The sequence below is a fragment of the Micropterus dolomieu genome, linkage group LG15 (genome assembly GCF_021292245.1).
Source record: "Micropterus dolomieu isolate WLL.071019.BEF.003 ecotype Adirondacks linkage group LG15, ASM2129224v1, whole genome shotgun sequence".
NCBI lineage: Eukaryota > Metazoa > Chordata > Actinopteri > Centrarchiformes > Centrarchidae > Micropterus > Micropterus dolomieu.
The window spans coordinates 1,229,118-1,240,651 of NC_060164.1; the positions used below are offsets into that span (position 1 = coordinate 1,229,118).

Consider the following 11,534-nt stretch of genomic DNA (forward strand, 5'->3'; position numbering starts at 1 on the left):
AGGAATGCGACAGCTGAAACCCATGTCTTGCCTACGTCTGTGCGTGGTGGTTCTTGAAGCACTGACTCCAGCTGCAGTCCACTCTTTGTGAATCTCACCCACATTTTTGAATGGGTTTTGTTTCACAATCCTCTCCAGGGTGCGGTTATCCCTATTACTTGTACACTTTTTTCTACCACATCTTTTCCTTCCCTTCGCCTCTCTATTAATGTGCTTGGACACAGAGCTCTGTGAACAGCCAGACTCTTTAGCAATGACCTTTTGTGTCTTGCCCTCCTTGTGCAAGGTGTCAGTGGTCGTCTTTTGGACAGCTGTCAAGTCAGCAGTCTTCCCCATGATTGTGTAGCGTACAGAACTAGACTGAGAGACCATTTAAAGGCCTTTGCAGGTGTTTTGAGTTAATTAGCTGATTAGAGTGTGGCACCAGGTGTCTTCAATATTGAACCTTTTCACAATATTCTAATTTTCTGAGATACTGATTTTGGGGTTTTCATTAGTTGTCAGTTATAATCATCAAAATTAAAAGGAATGAACACTTGAAATATATCAGTCTGTGTGGAATGAACAAATATAATAACCAAGTTTCATTTTTGAATGGAATCAATTTTTTGATGATATTCTAATTATATGACCAGCACCTGAAATAGCCTACAATTGTGCCTACTAACAAAGGTTTAGAGTCAACATACAGCATTCCGTTGAACATTACTTTCTAAAGTCACTGTGGTCCTGAGCCCAAATCCAGCGTAACGGTACAAAAAGCTATTTCAGACACGTTGCTCTCTGCACGTCACAACGCCACACTTTATTTAAACTTCACAACTAACTAGGTGCATTGATATGCAAGTGTAATACTGTCAAAAAACTTTATAGGTGTGCAAATATCAAAAGTTAATTGATGTTGTAAAGAACGCATCACTATAGGAAATTAAAACAAGTCGTGGTATAAATCAGTTTTTCGCATGTTAGCCCCTTTACTTACGGCCTGACCTGTGCTACCATGTGGCGTGATTTACGGGTGTGTTCACGACGCTGCAAAACAAGCAACCACAACCTAATGTTAAAATAATTTAATAATAATTAATTAAACAAGATTTTCCTGGACAGTTTCTCAAATTTTCCATTTGTTTTCCATGACTGGAAAATTGGTCAACTGTTTTTTCCAGGTTTACCAGGATGCGTGGGAACTGTCATTTTATAATCATGACTTAGTCTGACAAATCAGCATAAATTCAGGTTGACAGATGCGTTTACAAATTTATTTTAGTTTACAAATCCCCAGACCCATCGCTAGGAAAAGTCATGTACTGCCAACCCGTAACACGTGATGTTTGATCACGTGCTGATTTAAAACATAAATACAGTCAGTCAGTGGAGAATATTTCACAAGAACTATTTTTGCATTCAGGGAACATTAAACAACTTCACAAAATTCCTGTTTCCTTTGTTGAGTCTCTTAACCCCAGAGTGGAGAAACATGACAGTAGTGAAGGGGATTGGGGGGGGGGGGGGGGGGGGGGGGGGGGGGGGGGGGGGGGGGGGGGTGGTTAACCTGCCCCTGACCCCCGCCAATCAGTATGTCAACCAGAGGTGGGCAGGTTTGAAGCTGGAGGACAACGGTGACTCTCCTCAAATTTACCAGAATCACTTCTTGACCCCTTGGGCCCCGCGAGCGCCCTCTCAATGGCCCAATTTGAAGAAGTTGATGACACACACTTTCCACAGCACAGGATGTCTCCAATTATGCTCCTGATTTCCTCTCCTCCTTGTGTCATTTAATTTCCATGCTAAAGTGCTGGCCAGTTTGATCCCTAGTTAAACAGAAGTGGCCATTTACAGGCGGTTTAGTGAGGAGAGTAAATGTCAGCCAAGATAAAAGGCCATTGAACGGGCATGTTCACAGATTCATTTAGTGTTGTATATGAATATGATTACTTTATGCATGATTATAATTATGTAGGGAGGCAAAGTTCTGTTTAAGAGAAACTAATCAAACATTTAAAAAAGCAGGTTTTACACATTTTATGGGGATATTTAGAACACATAACAAAGCCGCACCTATTATAGCTGTACAAGTTCATGATAAAAGTGAGAGTTAAGGTGGTTAAAGGAGCATGGATGCTGAGAGAGAATTAAGCTGGGAAAGCAGTAAGGACATGAAAATGTGAAGATCCAATCATCCACCACTCTCTCAACAGAAAGCAGGACGAGCCAGAGGGTCCTCCAAACCCAAAGCTGTGCCTACAGAGGTGGATCATGAACAGGAAGAGGAGAGGAAGACTAAACCAGTGCCAGCTCGCTATGTAAGAGGACCAACCCCCACTAAACCTCAGTCACAGCTGGTAAGGCCTGAAACAACTGTATATTAAACACCTAGTGAGGTCACTTTGTTTGGTCTGTGTGTTTGTTTCAATGCCATCAATTTAAGACCATTTGACAACAAATATCTGCGGTCCAGGGTCCACTTATTATGTTTTCAGAATCTTTCAGCCACTTGTAACCTTTAGCAACAGAAGGTCTAGTGGAGCCTTTCTCCCCCTCAGTCAAAGTACGACCTTAACTATATGTAAATTCTTTCCAAGAATGAACTTTTTAATGAACAATGTTCATCGGCTTTACTTAACCACATGGAAAAGGTCCTTGAATCTGGCAGTGTTTCCTAATTGCAGTCTTTGCCAGTTAAATCAGTTAGGAACCTGCATGTGACGCTCAGCTGCTCTGATGCACTTCTGTCACCGGATTTGACGTCGCCATTGAGTGTCGTGCTGCGAGTGATGCAAAAGACACTTTGAAATCTGATTTGAGTGGCCAGTATGATTGGCATCACATTTCTAACCACCTCCAAATGTGGCTTGGATCCCATTTCACATGTGGATATGCCAAAAAAGGATTTGGGCTGGCAGTCTGAACACGGCCAGACAATTATGGCTAGCTTGATCCACTGTAGCAAAAAGGCTGCTAGCAACTAGATGGAGACTTCTACATTCACTTTCGCTGTGTCAGTGATGTGGTGCATACATAGATATACTGATAACAGAGGTATCTGTGGTTAGGATCAATGGGCTCAAACTGGGACCAAGCACAGCAAGACCTGGTGATGCAGGGCTCGACATTATCAATTGCACGGACGAAGTAAATTCTGTGTCCAAGTAAGAGGAATACTTGCAATTGTACGATTGGCAGTTTGGGATGGGGATTATATGGGCCCCGGGACTAAATAATTAAAGACCATACCTGTTCTTTTACTGGTACTTTGTAACATTTGCATCTCTTTTATAGTAAATGCATTAAGACGGCTCAGAGCCAGCAGAGTTGGTGACTTTATTCTGCAACTTTTTCACTTTCCAAAGACAAGTGTTACAGTATGAAAGTTTTACCTGAACCTATGAAATGTGAATGTTACACAATGTGAGCACACCACATACACAAGTTTATTAAATTGCGTCATACTTTGTGATGTAAAACATTACATAAATAATTCCTGACAAAGACTCATTTACATTTGAGTTCAGGATAACTGACAACATGTAAAGTAAATAAACATTAAGCATTTTTTTATTCATATAGGATGGGACAGATGTTAAGGAAATGCCCATTACTATGGGCAAGTGAAAAATAAATGCGATGTCTTTATTCATTTTCCCGTGTTAAAAACAGATATTGTAGTTGTTGCATTTAGCCTACACGTTAACACTAAGCAAGGACACTTGAAATCAAACTATAAATTTGGCAGCCGGCATTCATTTTCCTGCCTTTAAAAATGTCATTTTGGAATAACAGTCTGGAATGTTAAAGAACAGAAAAAAAAAAAAAAAAAAAAAAAATCAATAAAGAACACCAAATAGTTTGCCCTCAGAAATATTGAGATTAAAAAGGAAACTTTCAGACCAGTCGTATCAAGAAAATGCGACTTCTTCAGTATAATAAAACATTGATGACTAAACATTCATAAATATAGACTTTGAATAATTTATCATTACTTTTGATGAACCCCACAAAAAATAGTATATTATTTTTACTTTGCTGTAGACATCAACAGTGTCTGGTAGTCTTCGCTTTTAGAGCTAGCTGGTATGTGTGGCTTGCTTGCAAGTGCAGATGTTTAATTTAGAATCATCCCAGCTATGTAACTGTTACCTGTTCATTAATTCTAATAATAAAAATCCATGTTGATTTTATTATTTTTTTAAATAGGCCTATATTTTCCATTTTGGACAAGTATGCTTGGAAGCAAGTAAAATATGCCAGAGCAAGTGGCCGAAAGAGCTTAATGTACTGTGATGTATGTTAAGTAAACAATTTGAAGTTGGATGGATGTGGGAGTTTGTTTCTATAGTATAACACAAATTAAAAGATGAATGAACCAGTAGTTCACTCTTTTGTTTTGTAGTTATTTCTGTATATTATATGTTTAGATAATATGAATATAAACCCCAAGATGGTGTACATCTAAGAATGTTATGGAATGGCCAAAAAAACAACTCTTCAAGCTCAATTAAAGACTAAGTTGTAAGGTTGTATAGGTACTAAATTGTTACGATTTTCATTTTAAAAGAGCCTTTTCCGGTGGCCACATTTAGGGTGTTAGCACAGAAACACATTAATCATAGAATTATACATAATGAAGCAAATAATCCAGTCAGACATTGATAAATGAATAATGGACTGCTGTTTTTTTCCTCAGAATAAAGATGGAGCTTTGCCTGCTGTCAGCAGATCACTGAGGCCAAGGCCTGAACCTGCGGTGACTTATGAAGAAGATGACAGTGAAGATGAGGATGATGAGGATGATGATGAGCCCAGACCCAGACCCATTGCTGCATGCTATCTGAGAGGCCCTCCAACAGGCCCCAGAGCTCAGCCTAAACAGGTTTGAGGCCAAGACACTAGAGCAGCCAGGCTCCTTCTGTGAGACTGCTTTTAATTTGCTGCAAGTTTTGTCTGGTTTGAACCTGCTTTACTTAAAATGGCTCCAAATCAAGTCTTATTATCAGTAAGCCTTTATAAAGATGATGTAAAACCTTCAAACTTCTTGTTGTGACTCAAGTTCTCAACATTTTTCCACATACAGTTTTAGTAGAGTTGTCCAGGTTATTGGCAGTTCTGAGCAAACAAGTAAATTACCCTCTTTAACAGAAAGAAATATCCAAATGGAACGGCAGGAAAGCAGACGACCTCTGCGTGACCCCGGGGGGACGGGAACGACGAGTCCACCCGCAAAGTAGGAAATGCATGACAAACTGTGACTCAAAAGACCAAACGCATTACAGGGAAGGACGGGATGAAAGGCTGCTCCACAGAGACCGCTTTGGTGAAGAGGAAAGCTCTGTCGTCAGAGGTCCAGAACGGGAAGCTGGTACCACACAAAGGAAAGAACCGTTTTCCTGGTTTGTCTTTGTAGGTGTCTTCCTATTCTTGGGTGCTGTTCTTGGAGTTTTCCAAAGTGCATTTAAACCCTTTTGACAATAAAAACGGACTTCTGAGTTTTAGCACTGTGGAGATGGAGCTGACTGGAACACAAAGCCACTTCTCAGGACTTCTGGCCTGCCATTTTCACAGTAATAGGCTGAAATAGAAGCAGTCTTCAGTTTATTCTGCTTATTAAATGTTCATTATAGTTTAATGTGGTATGAAGGACTACTTTGTGAAAAAAATGAATCTCTCATTGGAGATGAAGGACTCCCAAGTACACTTATAATCATACACACAAATAAAACTGTCTTTGACTTTGAATCAATGGTGTGCTGTATTTAAATATCCAGTATTACATACTTTACTTGATCCTTTGTCACACAAGAAGTACCTTCAGTAAAAAAAACTGAATGCAGCTTATTGTGAACACACTGAGAATTGCTTTCAGAAAAGAGAAGGCTATGTGATGTATAGAGCCAAGCTAATTAAGTATGCTGAATATCTGAAGGCCTTTATGAAGGGCTGTGAAGGCAGCTGTCAGTCACGCTGTGAGCAGACATACCTTGCTGCAGTAAGGACACTCTCCAAAAACAATGTTGAAGCTCTGCCTGCTGGAGGGCAGCGCTCGCAGCCACTGAAGGAAAAGGACAGAAGAGAAAAAGACTACTTCATCAAATCATTACCTTGGATCTGATGTGTCGGTGTCAAGTGACAATAATGCTTGCTTCAATGACTTTTATTACTGCACACTTAAAGGTATATTCAAGATTATCCGATACTTTAAAGCGTTTTAAGGGCTTTTATGTGGAACTTTAGAATGTCGTCCTGCCACTTTTTTAGGCTTTAAAAAGGGATCTCCGTATGCTTAGTCTCACTCAACACAGAGTATATAAATAAAATCATCCCTGCTCAGGCAGATGGAGCTAATTTCCTTTGTGCCGCAGCACCAGTCTACCTCAACAATCGCTCTGTTAACTCTTGAGCGCCAAGCAGAAAGGTCTTTTTCCATCCAACAGATCGGCTCTCAGCTGGTTGTGTCAAGTTTTTCTTCTGTGTTTCTGATAGAGCTTTGTCAAATCTGATAAGATAGCCCTGAGGATGTCATCAGGGTTTGAGATTACAAATAGTAACAGCAGCATTCACCCATTTGTGGAAGTGCAATACTAAATCAATTAACCCATTCTTTGTTATCTTCATTATCCACACACACAGATTTAAAGTAAAACAATAAACACATGAGGTGAGGACATCATATGGTGAACTGAAGCCCAGTTGTCAGCTGTTGAGGCAAAGGAAAGCACTGTGTGTTTGTGTGCGTGTCCATACCTCATACAGACAGGCCTGGTGGAAGGGCTGGCCACAGCGAGGGTCATTACACACCTGATCGGGGATCGCAGCTTCAAGACGATAGGAGTAACAGATCCCACACTCTACGCTGAAGCTCTACACACACACACACACACACACACAAATAAATGTTCAGCATGCACATACACCATGGCTACAGAAGCTGAAGATTTGTGCAGGGCCTCTGTAGCCACTTAGTGTTAAACAACCTTCTTCTAAAACCCTGTGCTAACATGAGCCCAGGCCTTCACCCACTCTCTCTCCAGTCCCACCATCACACACTCAACACACACTTTCTCTGCTCTCGTTTGCATTTTGGCGTAATGAGAAGCTCCTGTTTTTCTGGAGCTATCCATTAAGAGAGGATGGCAGGTAAAAAAGAAAAAAAAAAAAAAAGAAAAATCAACATCTGGTCAACTCAACTTTTTTGCACTCCTCTGAATGTTAATGAAGCGAAGGCATTAATCACTGCTGCGACAGCGGATAAACACGACGCCCTTTTAACCCATCCGCAGAGAGGGGAGGGGAAAGAACGAGTGTTAAAAAAGAGAGATAAATGGTTTTGCGTGATTAAAGCGATTTGATAGTGCAGAGAATTCTGCCATCTTTGTTATTCTAATGATCTTTTCTGTAAACAACCCAATTAAAGGAGAATTTGTGCCCACCTCATGGAAAAACAAAACCGAGAGAGAAAGAAAAATATGGAAATAGACAGAAAAATAGGCAATAGTGTATGTCCGCCCCCTTATAACTTGAAGCTCAGACAGACACACAAACGGGAGTATGCATGCATAGATGTAAACACACACACACACACACACACACACACACACACACACACACACACACACACACCTCCTTGAGGTAGTCGTGATAGGAATGGACATGTTTGAAATGGAGAGGGGGCAACTGTGTGACATACAGATTTTTCGTGGGTGGCAGGTGATGGGAATTCGATCTCCAAAACATCCCGGAGGTTGTGCAAGACACTGGAGTCCGGGTTCCTGCCAGCAGACCACAGACAGCTCCTTCACACACTAATTAACCACATGCAAATTAGCCTGCAAAGACACTGGGGGATGATTAGGAGACTTTCACCATTGGTATAAGAAATAAAAAAAAATTAGGATCATTTCTGCTGCTTCAAACTGAACAGTGGTGGAGGGAGACTTCTGCAGACGTGTCACGCACGGAGGCAAATGTTAAAACCTGTGGTGAAATTTTAAATCTGTACTATTATATAAATGAAGCCGTGTTTTTTTTTCCCCCTTCTCCTGAATGATAAGCAGAGTAGTGGAACTGGTATGCATGGTTTGACTCATGGGACACTGATATCACACCTGAATGTAATGGTGAAAAAAAATATGTGACAAAATGCTCAAAGTCAACAAATCTCCCCAAAGGACTGAAACCAACAATGAATGTCTCCACTACCCAGTGTGTCTATCCTTCTTCCTCGGTGCCACAGAGCTCATTTATTGTCCATTATATTGAGAGATGGACTGGTTTTGGCGTTTTTGTGGGATCTGGCGAAGTTGTAGCAAAAATCACTAAATAATCCAACTGATGTAGATCCACTTTATATTACATGTGAAATCCAATAAACTCTTCATGTGGAAAACACAACCTTCTGTAAGTAACTACAGCTGGAAAACATTTAAACAGAAATTATTATTATAAATTGGAAGATAATGTGATAATTATATTATTATGACACGACTGCTGAAAGGCAATAAATGATGATTATCACCAAGTCCAAATGCTGAGAACCTTACCACAGGTGCATGTTGGCGTTCAGCTTATTCCTCAGCGGAGTCACCACTGCAGCAGCAAAAGAAAGGGACACACACATTTCAAGCACCTGCAGATACACTAGCATTGTATATAAGCCCTCAGAGAATTAGACATACTCTGCATACCCTCAAACGCTGCCTCTTATTTGACAACAGCGGCGTCACCACTGTCAGATATGAACCATCATTGCCTCCTCTGTTCCACAGGGGAGCTCTGTCTCCGTGCGGCACTCATCACTTTCACTATTTGTTATTCCTACATGCAAAAACCAATATTTCTGCGTGACCCCTCATATTTGAGGGTCGCCGCCTGCCTCCCGTCTTGGTGGCTGAAGTGTGTATGTGTTTAATATTTTTTTGACTTGCATTGCTAGGCAACAGGCTAGGTGTTGCATGACCTTGGGTTTACAGAAACAATGGCCGACAATTGACGGGGACTTAAATAGAAAGCTGAAGCCAGAGTGGTGAGAATGAAAACGTGCATCAAGTCCTCTGACATGATAACAGACAACAGTCAACACAACAAGCCTGGTGAAGTCGGGACATGTGGAAACAGCTGATGGCTTCTCACTGATCTCATCTGAATAATGGTGGGCACAGGAAGAACTGATACTTTATTGCCTGGGTTGATTCTCGGCTTGCAGGTTATCCTGTGAAAACAGGCATCTGACTGCTGTGATTTGGGCTCAGGACAGTTGTTCCCATTACTGATGAAAGAATATCCATTAATTGAATCATCCATCATGTTGATTAATTCTTAATAAATCTAAGGAAACATGCCAAACACCTCTTTGTTCTAGCTTCTTAAGTGTAAGGACTCACATTTCTCTTTTAACAATGTAAATGAAATATTTTGGGGGTGGGGGGGGTGGGGGATAAGATTTGACTTTGACTACACGATTCATTGAAGACATAATCAACTTAATAATCGATTAAGTGAAATAACCCCAGATTCAAAATGCAACTGCAAGCTCAGTCAAACCAGCATATACAACGGCAGAATGTCTCATCTAGATCAATTCATTTCAAAAGGAATTGCTGAGCTGTACAGATTTGTGAGGCACTTTTACAGAGTTATATGGAGGGTCGACTTGAACTGTTTTCTAATTCAAAGCCGGCTTGATAGGAAGGGCATAATCCCCCCCAAAGTTGAAGTTTGTTTCATTTAACTAATCACTGTCCTCTGACAGCTGGCAAAACAGCCAACATTTGAGTTGCCTTTGATTATTAGCTTGTTTTCCAAGCAGTATTAGAAAGCTTTGTGCGCAGTGCTTGCTGGACTGTTTTTGCCCTGGGTGTCCCCTCTCAGGCCCCATAGGCGCTGTCCTAACCTAATTGATGGAGCTTGTTGAGGCTGAACGCAGCCTGAGAGGAAGACCTGCAGAACAGCGATCTGTGCTTGTTTTGTTTCTGATGACACTGACCAGCTAAGGACAGTGTCCCTGAGACAACAACAGATATTTGGTTTGCCCTTTATTTCATTTTCTCTCCAAAAGTAGAATGGGAGCTCCTCTTCTGTGGAACCAGGTCCCAGTTTAGGTTCTGTAGGCAGACATCATCTCCACATTTAAGAGTAGGCTTTAATGGTGTGTTCACACTGAAAGCGAATCCTGCGTTTTGCGCGGCTGGATTAAATGCAAATACAAAGATGCGAATTCGCTCTGGGAGATGCGTTTGTTGCAACATTTGCTGGTTCGCTTGAGTTCAAATTCTTTTCAACTTGAGTGAGAAATTCGCATGACATTATGTTGCGAAAGCCTGTCAGCAGTGAGATTGTCCGGACGTCACAGACAGCTTCAGAGCGTCATTTGTAGAGGACCAGGCAGAGCGGGGGAGTGACACGCCGCTGGCCGACGGGGAGCTGCTAAACTACGGGGAAGTGTAGAAGAGCGAGCCGGGAGCAGCGCTGCAGCTTTTGGACAAATAAATGGACTGGATTATGCTCTGACAACTCAGCCGTTTAATAGCAGGAGGAGCTCAGAGTTAACTGCTTATTAGCTTTTTACTTTAGTTTTTGGGACTACACCGTTGATTTATCTTCACTCGAGCTTCTCAGCAGCTAGCTTCCGCGCATTTCCGTTTCCACTGCTGTTGTTAGCGTTGGTCGGCACCCAGAGCTCTGTTAAAACTACTACTTCATATTTATATAAAAACGGACAAAACTGGACATTGCTTGGACCAGGTAGTTGAACTAAAATGTGTGCCTGTAACTTTATTCCAGCTATTGTTGTACTTTACTGCGAACAAGTTAGCACAGCATAGCCCTGATCGAGCCGAACTCCATTCAGAAACTAACATTTTAAAAGTTGTTGTCCTGCTGATAGACCTGACAAAGCATGAATTCATGTGTCTAACACATCGGCATCAAATTGTAGTTATTTGGACATCAGTTTGCTTTACTAAAAGCTTTACTTTGGGTTCATGTAGCTGTGTGTACATTCGCGTTATTGTGCTGTGTTGTCCAGCGATAGAACCCCCGCGAGGATTAAATTAGCATTGTATGTGAACACACCTTAAGATTTTCTTCTTTGATAAAGCTTATAGTTAGGGCTGGCTCAGGCGAGTCCTGAACCATCCCCTTAATTATGCTGCCAAAGGCCTAGACTGCCAGGGGACTTCCCATGATGCACCTCTATCCATCTGTATGCATTCTTATCCCATTAATACATGTTACTAGCTCAACGTCTTAATGTTGTATGCATGTTTTTTTTTCTGGCTGAAGGACCCCTGACTTTGTCAGCCCCACTTCTAAAACCAAACTTACCCCTCTGCTCGACAGTGCTGCTGACCTTTGAAATATATAGAATGAATTAAAGCTGCAAGCAGCGTTGGGCGGGCCCTCGCACTTGTAGCGCGTCCGCGCGTGAGCCGGCCGAGTTGCATATTCTGGGGCTCTGCCGGTGCGGCTGTGAATTTCCTACGCGGTTCCGACGCCGCATGAAGGTGCTATATGGCACTTCCTGTGTACCCTATGTGGAGCTT

General features: G+C 41.6%; 2 protein-coding genes across 10 annotated transcripts in view; one reads left to right on the top strand and one right to left on the bottom strand.

Moving 5' to 3' along the window:
* Positions 1 to 5,733, top strand: part of LOC123983980 (serine/threonine-protein kinase VRK1-like) — a 35,206-nt gene extending 29,473 nt beyond the window's left edge. For all 8 annotated transcript variants that reach the window (XM_046070511.1, XM_046070510.1, XM_046070512.1 and 5 more), the window contains exons 12-14: positions 2,199 to 2,342; positions 4,685 to 4,870; positions 5,137 to 5,733. In XM_046070511.1, coding sequence (XP_045926467.1) covers positions 2,199 to 2,342; positions 4,685 to 4,870; positions 5,137 to 5,463 — 657 coding nt within the window. In that variant the 3' untranslated portion in view covers positions 5,464 to 5,733. The remainder of the gene's footprint in view (positions 1 to 2,198; positions 2,343 to 4,684; positions 4,871 to 5,136) is intronic.
* Positions 3,303 to 11,534, bottom strand: part of fancl (FA complementation group L) — a 28,774-nt gene continuing 20,542 nt past the window's right edge. For both annotated transcript variants that reach the window (XM_046070515.1, XM_046070516.1), the window contains 5 exons: positions 8,535 to 8,580; positions 7,682 to 7,763; positions 6,739 to 6,855; positions 5,975 to 6,046; positions 3,303 to 5,566 (listed from right to left, as the gene is read on the bottom strand). In XM_046070515.1, coding sequence (XP_045926471.1) covers positions 5,531 to 5,566; positions 5,975 to 6,046; positions 6,739 to 6,855; positions 7,682 to 7,763; positions 8,535 to 8,580 — 353 coding nt within the window. In that variant the 3' untranslated portion in view covers positions 3,303 to 5,530. The remainder of the gene's footprint in view (positions 5,567 to 5,974; positions 6,047 to 6,738; positions 6,856 to 7,681; positions 7,764 to 8,534; positions 8,581 to 11,534) is intronic.